This window comes from Pezoporus wallicus, unplaced genomic scaffold, assembly GCF_028554395.1.
Source record: "Pezoporus wallicus isolate ANWC-B61680 ecotype Strahan unplaced genomic scaffold, APGP_CSIRO_Pwel_v1 scaffold_6885, whole genome shotgun sequence".
Lineage (NCBI taxonomy): Eukaryota > Metazoa > Chordata > Aves > Psittaciformes > Psittacidae > Pezoporus > Pezoporus wallicus.
In genome coordinates this window covers 1,924,134-1,940,702 of record NW_026638858.1, presented here as the reverse complement: position 1 = coordinate 1,940,702, position 16,569 = coordinate 1,924,134, and the positions used below count along the sequence as shown (strand labels likewise).

The window sequence follows — 16,569 nt, the reverse complement described above, 5'->3', positions numbered from 1 at the left end:
TAAAAAAAAAAATCCAAACCCTGTGCTCCTCATCACCAGGCTCTGGGAGCATGAACTCCACATCCTAGTTGGTTTTAGGCTGGACTTAGAAACTGGAGTCCCACTTTGGCTGTTGCAGGACCACTCTGTAGCTCAAGTCAAGTAGGAGCTAGTTTTGGCTGGCCCAGAGGAGCCCCTGTTGGAGGACTAGCCTTCGCAATACTCAGCCAGGAGATGTGGCCCCAGGAGAAGGCTGTAGGCTAGGACAGATGCTGGGAGTGCCTGCTGCACCAGTAGCACTGGGTCAGGCTGGTAACACTGCTATGTCACCCTGCAGAGGCTGGGTTATGTTTTAATACATTGAAAAAGACAAACCCAACAAGCTCCCAGCACAGTTCCTTAGCAGAGGGAAGGATGGCCTTCTGCAGCACATATGAGTCTACATGAGTGGGGGACTAGACATACTGGAACATCAGGTTGAGGAGACAGTCTCTGGCCACTGAGGAGGAGTTTGGCATCCCAAGCTGCTTAAGAAAAGACCACTGCCAGAGTTAAGGGGGGAAATACTGTATTTTCTTTTCAATTTTCTACAATGAGACAGTAATTCTGACAGCAAATTAGATTTAAAAAATACAGTCATGTGGTTAGAGTTTGGTTTAAAAATGCAAATAAAAGAACAAGGGGAGGAGGCCCATTCAGGGAAGACTACAATGAACTGCTCCTCCAGCCTATCTGAAGGTATGTCACTCAGGGAATCACTTTGGGCTGTGCTCATTCTCTAGGCAGCAGCCTCCTGCCTGCCCTACAACAGACATAGCTCAGCCTTGGGTTACTGTGGAGGCTATGACTCAGACAACATAAGGCATTGCAGTGCACCAGAGCTGCAGCCCAATGGCTTGTTCTGGGGCTGTGCTGCACGTCCTGCTTGGATGTGATGCTGAAGACATTCAAAACCCACTGCCAGCTCCATGTCAGACTTCCCTGCCCCACTTTAGGTCTTGATTAGCGGGTACCCAAGAGGCTATCTCTTGTCTCGCCATGCTGAAGAAATCCTGCAGCTGGGAAATGATGCAGCAGGGCTTGGAGGCGCTCTGGGCACTTTAATTGGTGTGGAGCTGGGGCTCTCTGGAGAGGTGCTGAATATCGGCTGATTTTCAAGTACCATTGATGATTTCTTTTTTTGGTAACATGCCACTGTTCTCTAGCCTGTCTGCAACAGATGTCCTTCGGCACCCAGATGCAGGTGAAGATTATAAGCCAACAGAAGCAAGGTTTGGGAGCAGCATTTGTCACATCCAAGGTCGCAGGGGACAATGCATGTGTCCCAGGTGCGCCCAGGCCTGACTGCACTGCTCACTCCAGACCGCTCCAAGGTGTGTGGCACGGTTATAAAGCCAAGCTGCAGTGTGTGGGGACAGGGGATCCATAAACTACATACGCACTGTTCAACCACAGTGCATACGTACCTTAGGACCTCTTCCCCAGTGGTGCCTCTGATGCTTGTGGAGAATTCAATATTGGGGATGATGTATATCCATTTCACCAGGCATAACCTATTCACCCACTGTCAAAGACCTTTCCTGGGAACTTCCTTGACCCCACTGGTACTGCTGGCAGGATTATCAGTGAATTCTGGGAAGCCAGGATTTTACTATCACTTTTGCCTAGTCTGGGGTCACAGCCATGGCTGATCTGGTCCCCTTGCCACTCCCAGCTTTACCCCTCACCTGCTGCCACTCCCTAACTTCAGGACCTTATCCAACACACTAGGAAAGTTAAATCAGCTACAACCTCTCTGAAGCAGGACTGTGCCTCACTTCATGTGCAACACAGGGTGGACATGAACAGGGCTCTCACCAGCACTAGTAAGGTGGAAAACAGGTTAAAGGCAGTTGGATTTCACAATGGGGTGGCAGGAACAGTGAATGCAAGCCCAGCAGCTGCCACAGCACCCTCCTGCACAGGAGGCTTGCTGGCTCTGCCAACTGTCTGGTTTTGGGCAGTTCAAAATGCTGAGAATAATGTTTCCAAAAGGTCCTATGTGGCTGACAAACACCTACAGAGTTTATCCATGTGATTTAGGCTTGTAGATCACTTAACTGCTTTAGGAAACATTATTCTCAGCTCACTGGCTGCAGATGAGGCTGGGGAGATCTGCAGTTTGCAGAAGCTGGCAGAAGTTCACCAAACTAGAGAGAACCTTTGTCAAGTGACTTTGCTCAGCAGAAAGCCAGGCCTTTGTGGCTATGAGTTCAAGTGACCTCTATTAGATCCTATCTTGACCCCCTTTATATTTGTACTCCCTAAAGATTCCCACTGGCTGGAGCTCCCCTTCAAATTCCTGTCCTGCAAGGTCAGGCATGGGGACGTCACATCTCCAGCTCTCTCACTACTGTCATCACTACACAAAAACACACAACCAGAGCCCTTGGGCATGGTACCACAATCCCCCATTGCTCCAGCACGGGACACGTTCTTTTAGGACCAAGCCAGTACAAACCCATTGAGAAATGACCTTGCTGTCGCTGCCTGAATCTGTCATGGAGGCGTGATGAAGCCATCCACTCCCCCACTTCAACAGTGATAAAGCACAAAGTAGTAAATCACTTGCCAGCAGCCTGCCCTGTCCCTCTCCCCCAGCTCAGAAGCCCAAACCCAAGAGCAGCTGCACAGCCTCTCTGCAGGAACAGAGGTGTCAGGGGCTGGCTCCAGCCAGCTGCCCCCCAGGAAGGAGATCAGGGCTGGGAGACATGAGAGGGCCTTGTTCAGCTCTGAGAATCAGTCTTAAAAACAGATACTGGAAGACCTAGCAGTAAAGCGAGGGGCTACTCCAGCTGGAGTCATCAACTAGAGACCTCCCAGCACCACCTACTCAACAGAGGGGAAAACATGGCCAGCAGGACACTAATGACTATTTTCCATGTAATTTTAAACCTAGTTCCATTTCTTTTTTTTTTTTTCTTTCCACTCCCTGGATTTCTAATCGTGGTAATCTTTCTCCATGGCTCCTGTGCATGTGTGGAAGTGTGTGTGTGGCAGAGGCAGTGGGAGGTGGGTCAGGCGTTTAGGCACATTTGGCAAAGCCAACAGAGTCATTATCACGGTCAAATACAGTGTAGTAGGGACCGATGAAGACATCTCCCAGGATCCAGAGTGGGCCCCCAGGGGGTGGGACGTCCAGGCCTGAAAAGCCGCTCAGGCAGATGGTCTCTCCTTGTACAGAAACCTAGACAGAAGGTTGAAAGCTTCAGTCTCCCTTGGTCTTCCATTTCCCTCACCCTCGCAGGCTTAGCAGTAACACCTGACAACGCTGGCTGTGCTTCAGCCTCTCCCACCTTGAGATCGAGTGCTTGTTGTGAAAGTAACTCCCAAACCACTGTTCTCTTGGCTCCAAACCCAGCTCCCCCTCCCACAGTGCTTATCGCAGCAAAGCATCAGGTAAACCTGCATGTGCCCATAAACTTCCCAGCCTATGCAATGCTGAATTACAGCCATCACTGAAATTCTGCACAAGTTGATTCTGATGGCTTAAATGCCAGGCTGGTGGCCTCTGCTACGATAAGCTTCATGGCACCAGAATCCAACAAGAAAGAGCAAAATATTTATAGAAAGTGATGCAACAGTTTGCCTACCCTCCCTCTCCCATCCTCCCATCCCTCATGAGCATCACGCAGGGATCTCATTCCTGCAGGACTTTGGTGAGGTTGCCTGGCTCCATCAGCAGTGCCACCTCCCCAACATTTCAGACTTTTTCCACAAGTCACTGCTCTTGTGTTTTAGATTTCATGGTTGATGACTGAGTGGAGGCAAAAGTTAGGCCTTAGAGGAGAAGCACAGGGCTGGAAAAAGCTGCCTGGACATACCTTGAAGACATACTGCTCTCCAGTGAGCTGGTAGGGCTTCCCTCCTAGCGTTAGTGTGATGACAGGCAGAGATGACACTTTATCACAGGGAATCACATACTGAAATAGTAACAGTAAAGGCTTTAGATGGCAGCTCCCACACCCTCAGGAAAGGTCTTCCTCGGATACAATCACATCTTTGCTGTAGTTTTCCCCCAAAACCAGCTCATCATGCAGAAGAGGCTTGAGATGGGGTAAGCAGGCTGCTCCCTGCCCAGGGCTGCAAGCTGAGGGGTCAGAAGGTTTTAGGGACAGAGATGGAGCCAAAGGTTCAGCTTTTGGCTCTGCTGAGCACCAGGGCTTAGCATCCGATGCGGCAAGGCTGGGGGTCTTGCCACAGAAGGCAGAGACACGGCTCAATACAGCCTAGAGACATAGACAGGGTGTGATAAACAGACAAAGCCAGTTTAATTAACACTGGCAAATCTTGCAGAGGTGACAGGTCTAACTTACTGCAGCATGAAGCAACACTGCAGAAAAGACCTACAAGTGCTCATGGCTCTGTGATTTGGGAAGGGTTTTGGAGAACAGAATCTTTCCTAGAGGCACCATGAATCCCTGTTTCAAGGAGGAGAGATGACCTTGTGAGATTAGCTGCGATGGTTAAAAACTTGGCAGGGAAGGGTTGTCATTTGCATTAAATAAAGCGCCTTTGGACTCACATTAACAGAAATCCTTGACCTCAGCTGCAACTTAGACCCATTGTCCCCTGCCTGCCAGGGATGGGTGGCAGAGGTGACCCAAAGCCTTCCAAAGTTCATGGAACCTGGCACTCTGACAGCATGGGCAGGAAGGTGAACACTGCATGGGCTCAAAAGACAGAGGGGTTCCTGCTATGCCAGGGGCTTTTGTATGAGCACAGGCTGGGAACGGCAAGCAGATGGAGTAGAAGACCAGGGTCTGTAGAAGGATCTGGGTGCAAAGCAGTGTGGATGACATAATGACCATGGACTCCCACTTTCCCAGCCTGACCTCACCTGGCCTTTGATGAGTGGTTTTGCACCAATGGCTGTCTGCAGCTCCTTCACTTCCTTAGTGGGGCCAGTGATGAGTGAAGTTCCTGTGTCCACGATGGCCTCGCAGCCCCCTTTGCACAGGGTCAGCCCATTGGCAACATCCACCCTGGGGAGAGGTGCCCAGACAGAAGACAACTGTTAAGAGTCATCCCAAAAAAAGGCTGTGGGAAGCAGAAGGCAAAGAGTTGAAGATGATTGAGTCTAGGCAGTATGGAGGCATGGAGTGGAGGGCTGCCACAGATGCCCAGGAAGGACAGATGCTCAGAAATACTGATGCAGCACCAACTTAGTGCACAGAACCCCTAGCTTCCCCCTGCCTGCTCCCAACTGAGCAGGTGCCTTGAGGTGTTACTGCACTTCTGCAGAGAGCCTGGACTGCTGCCTCTGTATCCTGCCTGCCACCTCCGCTCCAGAGCGAGCATCACAGATAATGGGCACATGAGCGAGCTCAGGGCAATGCATTAGGGAATTGTATTACCTGTGCTACTGCAAAAAGCAAAGGGTTAAAGGGGTGGTGTGACAGCTGAGTGGGTCACAGGCAAGGGAAGGGTTTTTGTATGTCAAAGAGGCAAGACAGGAGCTACTTGGCTTCCTCTCCTGCATCGTTTTTCGCAGCAGTGCAGATGGATAAAACCTTCCAGCCAAAGGTCTGCCAGGCTTTGCCAACAAGGCAGGGCTGGGGGAAGATGAGAACTCAAACGCCGTGCTGGGGTGGGATGCAGTCCCTGGGAGAAAGACACACTCTGATCACAGGCTGCTTTTAAGTTCCTATCACGTGAGAGAGCTCAGAATAGACCGTGGGGCTGCTGGCCAGCAGATCAGCCCGCTCTCCTCCCCTCTGCCTCCAACAATGCACACTGATTGCCGCGCCATGCCCTTCAGTCAAGGGCTGGCTTCCTGAGGCCTCATCCTGCTTCTCCAGAGTGTGCAAGTGAGCCTATAGATCAGGCCTTGCTGAAAGCTAAGGAAAACTGGGATTTAACCCGTGGGGCTCATCCTGACTGCAAGGATGACATGCTAGTGTTTTATTCCTGCTTTGCAAGGATGCAGCAGGCATTTTCAAGGGTCAAAGATCAACAAGAGGGAAAGATTTTGCAGAACATCTCCTGGTGTTTTCTGCCTCTTCTCCCCTTCCAGCAACAGCTTTAGGGTGGGATTTTAATCTGTTTTTTGGTGTGGATGTGTTTCAGGGATAGAGATGATTCCTTTTTGGGGAGGGCCTCAGCCCAACCCCAAGTGTGAGCTTTCTGCACATGTCCTCACGCATGTAGCCGGGTGGAGGAGGGACTTACGCATCCATGTGGACCTGCCAGTAAGCCTTGCGTGTGACATTGACCCAGCTGAAGTCGCCACTGTAATACTTGGGGTCGGTGCCCCCCAGGAGCAGCTCGCCACCAGGCTGAGCAGCAGGATCTCTGAAAAATAAAACAACCAAACCTGTGAACATCAGGGTCAGGGTGGGAACAACCCCCTCTGCATGCCCCCAGACTACATGCCCAGGTGCTTAGTGGTGAAGCACAGTGTTAGCAGCATTGGAGACAGATGATTTACATTGCACTATTATACGTCAATATAAGGACGGATACTGTGAGATAGGCTGGGGTGAGGAAATGGGAATTTTTTTTACCCAAAGCATCCTGCAGCTTTTTTGACTAATGCTTTCTCACAGACACCTGCAGAAACTTGCTGTAGAGAAGTAGGACAGAGAAGGGGAATGGCAAATGGGAACTGAGCACTGACACAAGGGACCCCTCAAATAATCAGCTTGTAACAAGCACCCGTGCCAGGGCTGGACATGGCTGATACAGCATTAGGTTATCTTCACTCAACTCCGTGCCAGCCAGGAGCCTCAGAAATGAATCCTCAAGGTTACTGTCAGATAAAAGCTCACTGCCAAGCAGATGGGAAGAAATATGGTGATGGGGGAGGGCTGGCTTTGAACAGGTCAGAGCAGCCTCTCTGCTGTCCCTGCTCCTGGTGTGCTACTTTTTGGGCTGAAGTACTTCAGAGTCCCCCCTGTGGTGCCAGGAGGGTTATGTGGTGTCCTGGGGGAGCAGCAGTGGGTGGGAAGGCACTGGGAGGCACAAAGGATGATCTCCCTGTGGGTGAGAGAGTGTTAGCCCCATCATTAGTGATGACTGGTGTGGGGCATGCTTGCCTGGGAGGTGACACTGCGGTGGCCATGTGTGTCATGGATTTTGACAACAGACTGGGGCTAATGGGAACTGCACTAGCAGCATGCAATCTCTTGATCACAACCCTGCTTATTTTCATTTCCCTTTCCTCTGAAAACAGCCCCTGTCTCTTCATCAGTTAAGAGATCCAGTAGCAGATCTACCCAGCTTTTTATCAGTAAACTTCTACTTCCCTTCTTGTTTCAAAGCAGACAGCAGAAGAGATTTTGGCCTGACCGCTCTAGCATGGAGACCTTACTGGAATCTCCCCTGTGGTGCTGGCCAGGGTGTGAACTGGCACATGGCAAGAGGTGCTACCAGGAGACACAGAAAAATGCCCATCTTGGCTTGCCCTCGAAATGATAGGTCTGCCACCAAACCAAACACTACCTGTTTAGGTAGAAAGAGAAGATGTTTTTCTCAATCAGCTTCTGTTCCATGATGTTATCGAAGAAAGGGGTGACCTTGTCCACAGAGATCCTTGGGAATGCCATGCCCAGGATTCCGTCAAACTTGGCTGCAATGAATGTGATGCCTGGCTGTTTCACAGCTTCTCCAAAGATCTGGTTCTTGATTTTCAAGTTGCCAAGCTGAGGGGAGATAGGGAAGGAAGGGAAAAGCAGATTATAAAGAAAACTGACTCGGGGGACCAGGGCGGAAATGGGATCTCACTGAACGCAGGCTATAGTGTGTCCCTCAATGCACTGCCACACTCCTGCCTGCTTTTACCCTTCCATTTGTAGGCAGCTGCAGAAATCAGATACCCTGGTGGCACTCTCCTTGCGGGGAGAGGTGGGAGGGGTGTGGAGGGCAGGACACAGGCTGCACAATGGCACCTTCTGCATTCCTGCAAAGCCCAGCATACCCCTAAGGACTGGAGCCTCCCTCTCCTCTGCCTGCTTCACTCAGCCCTTTCAGCCTTTAGCTGGGTTCAGGCACTAGCCATGCCATCTTTCAGCTCCTCCTCTTTGCACAGAGGGACCTATATCATTTTGTCCCCTCTACATCCCTTCCCCTATTGCCTACTTCATCCTATCCTCCCAGCCTGAAATACTCTTGTGCTGTGCCTTTAATCCTCAACATTTTCAAAGTCATCTCTGTGCCCTACCTCCTCGGGTGTTGCACCCATTCCCAGCTGGGAGTGCAAATGCTTCTCATGTCTGCCAACAACCCCTGTGATCTCCCCTACATAAGAAACATCCCCAGGATATTGCTGCATCTCCCAGAAGAGCCACCAGCCTGCAGAGACCTCCTATAGGAGGGGAGAAGACCCAGCTGGGAAAGCAAGGTTGAGCCGAGAGCACTAAAATAGCAAGTGGAGTACTGTGGATGCAAAGGTCACCTCTCTTGCCAGCCATGAGAGGGACTGGTGTTCCGTGCTGAAAGCTGAAATGCCTCAGAAGGGCAGATCCCCAGAAAGGAGATCGCAGAAAGCAGGATAGCTGGGCTGACAGGGAGCAGGAGCTGGGTCCTGGCTATAGCAGTTCAGAAGGTTTCTGAGCTTCTGGCTGACCACAGGCAGTGTCATCATCTGCACAATTTCAGTCTCCCAGCCTGCAGCTAGCAGCACTGTAGCGAACAGGGCTGGATTGAAAAGCTGGTGTCTCCTACCTGATGGCAGATAACGATCACTGTAAATTACTAATATCCCCCCAGGGTTAGACAGTGCAAGGCTGGGATGCTGGCTTTAATGGTATCTGGAGGCTTGTGCTAGGAAAAGATGATCGAGCCTTGCAAAAGCTAAAAGCCACAGAGCAGGATGTGGGGTAAAACAGCTTAGAGCAATGTATCTGCTCAACGCTGTGCATGTGGCAAGTACCCCACTTGTATGCCACAGGTTTACAAAAGCCACAACTCCACCATGCAGCACCACTGGTCCTGCTGCAGCTCAGGAAGTTCAATAAAGCTTCCACTTAAAAAAATTAAAGTGCAATGGACTGATAAAACTGAGCACCAGGTTTGTCTGAGTATTACCCTGGTGGCACATCCCAAGAGGAAGGCAGGTACCTGCCCAGTGGTTGGGGTGCCACTCTGCAGATGCCACCACTGCAGACTCTGCCCACGCTTGGACCTCAGCAGGACCAAACCCCAAGAGCACCTCTAGCAGAGTGCTAGTGCAAGGAGACAGATCCTTTGTGTTTGCCCCTCACTAGACAAAGAGCAAACAAAAATCATGACCAGTGGATGGCTGCGTAGCAGCCACTCCTCTGCTCTCTGCAGGCAGGAGTCAGCACACTGCAGTTCACCTGGCCTCCTTGTTAGCACTCTCAGCCAAGTGGGCAAGCACTGGATGGTAAAGGCAGACTAAAGGCGAGAGCCTCCACGGCACAGTTTGGTAGCAGGGCTTGAGGGTCCCCTCTGCAGAGGCACAGGGGAGAGGTGAAGAGGGCCACTTCCTGTGGGGTGTATCTGCACTGCAGCCTTGGGAGAGACCTTGGCCCCATGGCCAGTGACATTTCCTCTACTGCCCTTGAAGGACATCCCAAGGTCAGGCTGTGCTAAAGGGAAGAGATGCTCTAGCAGCAGAGGGCTGGTTGAACCTGCTGGTCTTTGAAGAATGAGCAGCAGCAGGGAGCGCAGTGCTGCAGGGCATCATTCCTCCACAGAAGGAGAAAGGATGCTTGAGCTTGTCACCCTCTCCAAAAAAAGTTCAGGGCTGAGGGACTCTGGACCACCTGGCAAACAGCATCTTTTGGTCAGATGTCACTGCTACCACAGGCTGCTGTGGCTACTTCCACTCTTTGGGATGGCTGGAGCCAAGAGGGTCACCCTGAAGGCTGTTTTAATGTCTGTATTTCCAGACTACAACCAACTGGGAGGCTGCCTATAGGATAATGTACAGCAGAGGAAATATTCTGGTGTCCAAGCTGAAGGTCCCTGACCCTCTGAGTCATCCCTGCTCCTGTGTCCTGCACAGGCTCCATGCAAGAGGTTTCTCTTGCTTCTGCCCAGGCAGAAACCAAATGCTACAAGCTGTGCTGGCTACCAAGAGCCATCCCTGCTTCCTGAACAAGCTCAGGCACAAACTCCTTTCTCTGAGCCATGGGGAAGTGGAGAGCCAGCTAGCAAGCAGGCATTAGGGTGATAATTACAAACAAACAAAAAAAAAGCTGTGATTTTCCTTCTGACTCACTTTCAGCCCCTGCATTAAGCCAGAAAGTGCCTAAACCAGCCCACACTTTCACAGCACAATCAAGTTCACTGTTTGCGTTGCTGTCCCGCTCCATTACTGGGATGAATACAGATGCCTCCACCTGCTCTGTATTTTGCCTACCTAATGTAAGAGAATACATTAATGCTACATACATGGTGCCTTCATGCAGTGAGAGCTGTGGGAAGGCTCAGTTGGGTGGCCTTTTTGCGGTGGGGTGTTTATAAGCAAGCTGAGGGACGCAGGAAATAAATGGCATGAAACAAACCTGAAAATCCAAAGCTTCATAGGCTGCAGAAGGCAAAACCAGAGGTGCAAAGCTGCTGGAGGAGACCTGTTGCTCTCCCCCACAGCCTTGTCTGCACCCATTTTCAGGGTACACTAAGCCCATCAAAACTCCTCTCCCCCAAAACAGGGTCCCGCACCCAGAATGAGCTGCCAGCATCTTTGCAGTGCAGAGGCAATGGCTGGTGCTTCCAGGCTAGCCTGAAATTTTCATGCTATAAGGACAGGCAGAAGAGTGCTCCTTGCGTGAGCCACCCAATTTGGGCTCCTCTTGGATATTTTTCTTCTGATCCCAATATAATTGATAATCCAGTACTTTTCAGCTGAACCTAACACAGAAAACCCCAAATCCCTAGATTTATGTGCTTATTCAAAACTTTTGCTTTGTTTCCCTGCCACAAAGCAAACACATGCTCTTATCCCTGCCAGGAGACCAAGTGATCTGGGAGCACATGTCACTGATGTTTGGCAGCTGGCAAGCTCTCATGAGCATCTGTACCTGTGAAGCAGTCATGAAAGGTGCCTGCCCTTCGCAGGAAACTCAGCCTTTGCTTGCTGAATAGGAAACGATGAGAAGCAACCACCAGCAACATGACTACCCCAAAGCTGCATCCTGAATGCTGCTGGTGACCCATCCTCCAAGGTATTACACAGCCTTTGCAAACATAAGCACCAGTTCTGGACATGAGACCAGGATGGGATTGAAAAGAGCCCATTTGTGGCCAGTGTTTCAGCAGCTGCCTGAGTGGATGCCCACTATCGCACTGATATTGGCCAAGAACAAGCTGTGCGCCACCAGCCACCTGTGGTGGTGCTGGTGTGCATTTGGGCTGGGAAATTTCCAGGGTAAGGAGGAAGAGGGTTGGAGAGATGGCCAGAGACAGCGTTTGCAGGCAACAATGCATGTGGTCCACACTCTGCTGACCTGCTAATTAATACCTTCCCCCTTCTCTGCTTGCTTTAGTCATTGTCACTTCCTCAGTCATCATCACCACCTTGTTTGCATCACGACCTCGCTTCAAAGCGCTTGGAAACACCGTGCTAAAGCACACTCTATATGAGTAGGACACTCAAGAAGGGAGGCCCGTTTAAATCAAACAGCTTCTAGTGGTTTTACAAAAGTAGGATTGGGCAGCTCAGGGCAAGGGCAGTTGTTACTCACCGTGACAGTGTCCTGGCTGAGGAACCCAGAGAGGCTCCCTGTCCCATAGTGGATGGCAAACTCGGTGCCGTTCTCCACATAGGTGCTGGATTTAGAGGCATCGTACTTGTGGTGCAGCACTGCAACCAGGGAGGAGAACATGGGGACATAAAACGTTAGTGCTCCTTGATACCTAGGGTTTGCCAACACCTAACCCCACACCACCCAGCTCATCTGGACAGACACTCAATGATGTGAAGACAGGACTGAACCCAGCATTTGCCAAGGCCAGGTTCCTTAACAAAGTGTTTCCAACGTCTGGGGAATTACGTGAGCAGATCCAATTTGGCTGTTAAATCGGATTTTGCCACTGGGTATTAAAAGCCTAGAGACTACATGGCTGGTGTTTCAGGGTGTGTTAAGACAGCAGAGCAAAATGCATCCCCCTGTGCCATAGAGAACCAGAATGGCTTTAAACATAGCCTGCTCTGGGCATGAACGTTTTCACTTGTGGATTTCTATGTTTCTTTTACTAAGACTGGCTGGATTTTTTTTTTATATGGTCATTGTTTTTTGCACAGAGAGGCCTCAAAATATTTTTTTTATTTGCAAAGGAAAAGGACTTTCCCTCAATGTAGGCTGCTTTCCCCTTGGAAAGGTTGAGAACTGTAAGATATCCCTGTTTTTACAGCTAGGTAGATTCCTCCTCCACAGATTCCTCCTGAGTCAGGAGGTGGGCAGTGGTGTGTAGCAAGCTTGGCCAGCCCAGCTCCATGGCTGCTTGCTGAGTGGGGCAGACAGCAGATGGGGACAGACCAGCTGAGCCCTGCAGAAACCAACACGCTATACAGGGACTTCCATAGCTGGACTGTCTGGATGCCAGCCTGGCAGGAGGCTGGGCTCATTGCATACTTGTGATTGCATACCCTTTGATCCCAGCACCTCCTGCACCACTGCCTTGAGAAACCCGCCCCCTGCTACAGATCAGGAACATCCAAGAGAGACCAACTCTGGACCTCACCACCCTACCAGTGTCCTAAATCTCATTCACATATGCAAAAAGAAGGTCTGCCTTCTCTCTGGGCAACACAGGACCATACAAGAAGCCCAAATTTCCTCCTACTCCCAATGAGCACTTTGGGCCACCTCCCATGGTTGCATTTGTTGGCTCCACAGGTTTCTCTGCTCTGCTTAAGCAGCACAGCCAGTACTTTTAAATGGCATTTTGCCATCACCGGGTTTGACACCTTTGGCTGTGGAAGTGTATTGCATAGGAATGCCACAGAGCAAAAAACCTTGTAGTTCCTAAGACATTCTCATCTCATTGTGCCTACCTGGCTCTCATTAATTATAAAACCATAAACATGCATGCACATGCTCCTTGCAGTAACAGAGCAGAAACTAGGGTGGTTTGTATCAGATCTGGCAAGTGCCTGATTTTTTTCACCAGCCTTGCACAATGGGGCAACAGCAGCATCAGTCTGTAATTTGGGGAGAAACATCACAACCTACGATGCTGCTCCCCGGCTGCAGGGCTGAGGCTGTTAGGGAATGTCTGAAGCTGTGTGTGGGCGACTTGGAGTGGAAAAAACAGGAAGGGAGTAATGAAGGATGGATGCAATTCTAATTCCAACTCTGACCCTAAAGAGTCTGTCAGCTTTTGGCAAGCCCTTTCACACTGCTGCCTGAGTTTCCGCGCTTGCAATGCCAGGATCTGCATTTTGTAGGGAAGGAGAAGATACTGAGCTGTGGCTGGCACCAGTGACACTTACAACAGGCGATGTCCAGCAGGTGACAGTGCACAGATGGCACCCAGAGGTTGGAGGAGCCAGTGTCAAAGACCACAGTGAACTTTTGTGGTGGGGTTCCGATGCCAATCTCACCATAATACTGGGCCTGCAGAGGAGGAGAAGGGAGCCATGAGTGGAGGCAGCTGGTAAAAGAAGGGATTAAAGACTAAAAAATCTCTTGGGATTGACATCAGCTTCTTATCTGGACACTGCCTTCCTCTTGTTTTAGACTGTGATGGGCACCCAGTCTTTGTTTTTTGGAAGGGATGATCCCCTTCAGTGTTCATACCACATTACAGCAGGTGTGAAAAGGATAAACTGGGGAGGAGAAGTGGGATGGGTGTTTGCGGAGGAGGGCTTTTGGGGCAGGGACACAGGGCAGAAAAGAACTGGAAAGGTCTGCAGGCTTGCATGTGGCTCAGTATAGGGAAGAAAAAAAAAAGATGGGAAGAAGCCAAGCAAAACACCTGTGTTACTGAAAAGCTGAAACTGTCTGGGAAGCTGCTTCACTAGTAAGTTTGCAGAGGAACTGCAGCCTTGCAGCAGCTCTGCTGCCATGGGTAGAGGTACAGCTGCCAAAGCTTTTGGTACATGTTGGCAAGTCCCTGGGATGGGAAGGAATAAACAAATGCTCAGTTGCAGGTTTTGGTAGACTTAGGAGGAACTGGATGGAACACTGCCAGAGAGGGATTTAAGGCTGTTGGGTGAGAGTTTGGGAGGATGACTGGGGAATGCTCAGCAGGTCCTGGATGGACCCATTTTTCCCCAGCCCTCCCAAAAGGGCAGAGGGCTGTGAAATGCCCAGTGAGCAGCCAGATCAGGGTCTGGAGAGAAGGCTGTAGCAAAGGAAGTCAGACTGTAGTCTTTCAAAGCCTCCACATGTACTTAATTAGAGGAAGGGAAGTTGGGAGAAAACAGGATTATCAAAGCTCCTGCGCGCTTAGTTTGCAAGGGCTGCTCACTGAGTAATTACTAATCCATTACAATTAGCCATAATGGGGAGGCAGCACTTGCTTCCAGTGATTCTGTAGTTGTTGCTGGGCCTTGAAAATTAACCCCCAGTCTGTATACATCACATATACAGACCCATGAAGGGTACCAGGGGCTGGTGGGACCGTGTGGGACAGACTAAGGGAGGTGGCACCTTTCATCCCAACATCCCCTCAGGCAGCTAGAGTTTTCAGCCAGGCCGGGAGGGATGCAGCAGTCCCTTATCTCCCACTACAGGCTGGGCTGTTCCCCCCTGCGCCAATGGAGCAGAGTCCTTCCCTGAGGGCAGCCTGAGCTGTGGTCGCAAGAGACAAGGCCATGGTGCAACTGCTGGTACCCTGGCTTTCGACACCACCGATTAAAACACCGGCAGCCCTTCCCTGCCCAGCCCTGGCAGGGCCGTGTTGGCTGGGTGTCAAGAGCCCCTGGGAAAAAGGGAGGAGGGGGAAACTTTCTGAATTAATGTCCAAATAGGCAGCGGCAGCTTTATTCTGCTGGCCAGTGTGCACTTCCCCACCATCCCAAGAGCTGTGAGGGTACCCAGTGGGGAGCCCAGAAACAAGAAACACCACATGTATCTGGCAGCTGGGGAAGGGCAAACCTCATGTCCTTTATGTGGCTTCTCCTTTCATCTCCATTTCCACCACGAAGGTCCCTTTGCTCCCTAAGCTGCTAAGAAGAAGGTGGAGGTGCAGGGTGGCTTTTCCCAAGGCCATGCAGAAGATGAAGGATAGCAGGAGGAAGGGTCAGACTCACAGACTCACAAGCAATCTGATGCCCTTTCTGAGCTCTCTTTTCCTGCCCCATGCTTGCTCTTTTATATTCAACTCCTCAACGAGTGGAGCATGATCTTTATGCCCCCCAACTTGCAGAAAGGCCAGAAGATGCTAGGAAGGACAGCAAGCGATCAGACCCCTATTTACAATAATTAATTAGTGACAAAGGGGAAAAGAAATAGGTCACGGAAGCTGCAAAACTCCCACTTGGGTGGCAGTAGATTGTTTGTTATTATTATAATTATCAGTATTAGAATTTTTAGTTTAGCAATTACGGAAGCAACTTTCTGCAACCACCCACTGAGCCGTGGGGGTGCATGAATCTGTCCTATGGGATTAACACCTCTCTCTCCTTCACTTTCCCAGCTGTGGTGGGATGGCACGGCTGGCATTCCCCACCATCCCCTTGGGATGGGTAGCCCCAGAAGTGACAGCCTCCTGGCTGGCATCATGCTGGGGTCTGCTGCAGTGGAGGGGTGGTGGGCAGAGGAGTGCTACTCACATCCATGTAGTTCTTCAGGATCTCTGGAGTGGGCTCAGCCACCTCACTGAAGCCAAGCTTGAACTTGAGGAGCTGGGTCAGAGCATTCATGTCCGGGATCTCACTGTTCACCTCGTTCAGGACCCGCCGCATGGAAGGGAACTTGGTCAGAGGGATCCTGTGAGGGGAGGGCATTATTAATGGGGGTGGGGGGCTTCTGGAGAGGGGAGCAGCACAGCTCCACCAAAACCAGGGGGACTACCAGCATGGGCTAGATCACGTGTGGGCTCCTGCCGGCACTCCATGTTGGATCCTCCTTGCTGTGGTCCGTGCTTTTTCCAAAACCAGAGGTTTGGGGGGGTTCGGGGAAGGGGGGGGGGGGGGGTGGTAAGGGGGAGAGGGAAAGGAAGGGCAGCAGGTGACTACCAAGGTTCACCGGGAATAGGAAAAATTGGGGCAAGCCCCTTCCATCAGCCCTGAATCCTCATCTGTGGGGGGTTCCAGCGCTTCTCTCCTCTGCTTTGATGGTGGCGGAGCAGCCCCGCGTGGGGGTGCCTGCGAGAGGAGCCCAGAGGCCACCACTGCATCAGCACTTGGGCTGCATGCCCCATGTCCCCACCCGGTCCCCATGGGACCCCCCCGGCTCACCTGATGAGGGCCGCGCAGGGCCCGGCCAGCGTGAGCAGCAGGAGGAGGAGGCTGCGGGGCGCCATGCTGGCGCTGCGGTGTCTGTGGGACGCAGAGGGAGCCGCGGACGAGAGACCACACGCGGCCCTTGCCGCTCGCCTTCCCTGTTTTTGTAGGAGCGGCGGCCCCTCTCCGGGGATCGCTCCCAGTCAGCTGACGGGATAAAATTGCAACCGGCAGCGTCACGTGAGGGCGGG

General features: G+C 51.3%; 1 protein-coding gene across 1 annotated transcript; it reads right to left on the bottom strand.

The window, feature by feature from the left end:
- Nucleotides 1–530: 530 nt before the first annotated feature.
- On the bottom strand, nucleotides 531–16,567 carry CTSD (cathepsin D). Its single transcript, XM_057412882.1, has 9 exons — nucleotides 16,334–16,567; nucleotides 15,707–15,863; nucleotides 13,421–13,544; nucleotides 11,670–11,788; nucleotides 7,462–7,661; nucleotides 6,190–6,312; nucleotides 4,859–5,003; nucleotides 3,843–3,941; nucleotides 531–3,205 (listed from the first exon to the last, which is right to left on the bottom strand). Exons 1-9 carry the CDS (start codon nucleotides 16,396–16,398, stop codon nucleotides 3,044–3,046), a joined length of 1,194 nt encoding a protein of 397 aa, XP_057268865.1. The 5' UTR covers nucleotides 16,399–16,567; the 3' UTR covers nucleotides 531–3,043.
- Between the last annotated feature and the right edge of the window lie 2 nt (nucleotides 16,568–16,569).

Bases quoted from the DNA above. Each gene is read 5' to 3' on its own strand.
- CTSD (XM_057412882.1), bottom strand. From the start codon at position 16,398: ATGGCGCCCCGCAGCCTCCTCCTCCTGCTGCTCACGCTGGCCGGGCCC. The intron at 7,662-11,669 runs GTGAGTAACAAC...ATCTCCCCTCAG, and splicing joins TCAGCCAGGACACTGTCACG to CTTGGCAACTTGAAAATCAA. The intron at 3,942-4,858 runs GTGAGGTCAGGC...TTACTATTTCAG, and splicing joins AACCACTCATCAAAGGCCAG to TATGTGATTCCCTGTGATAA.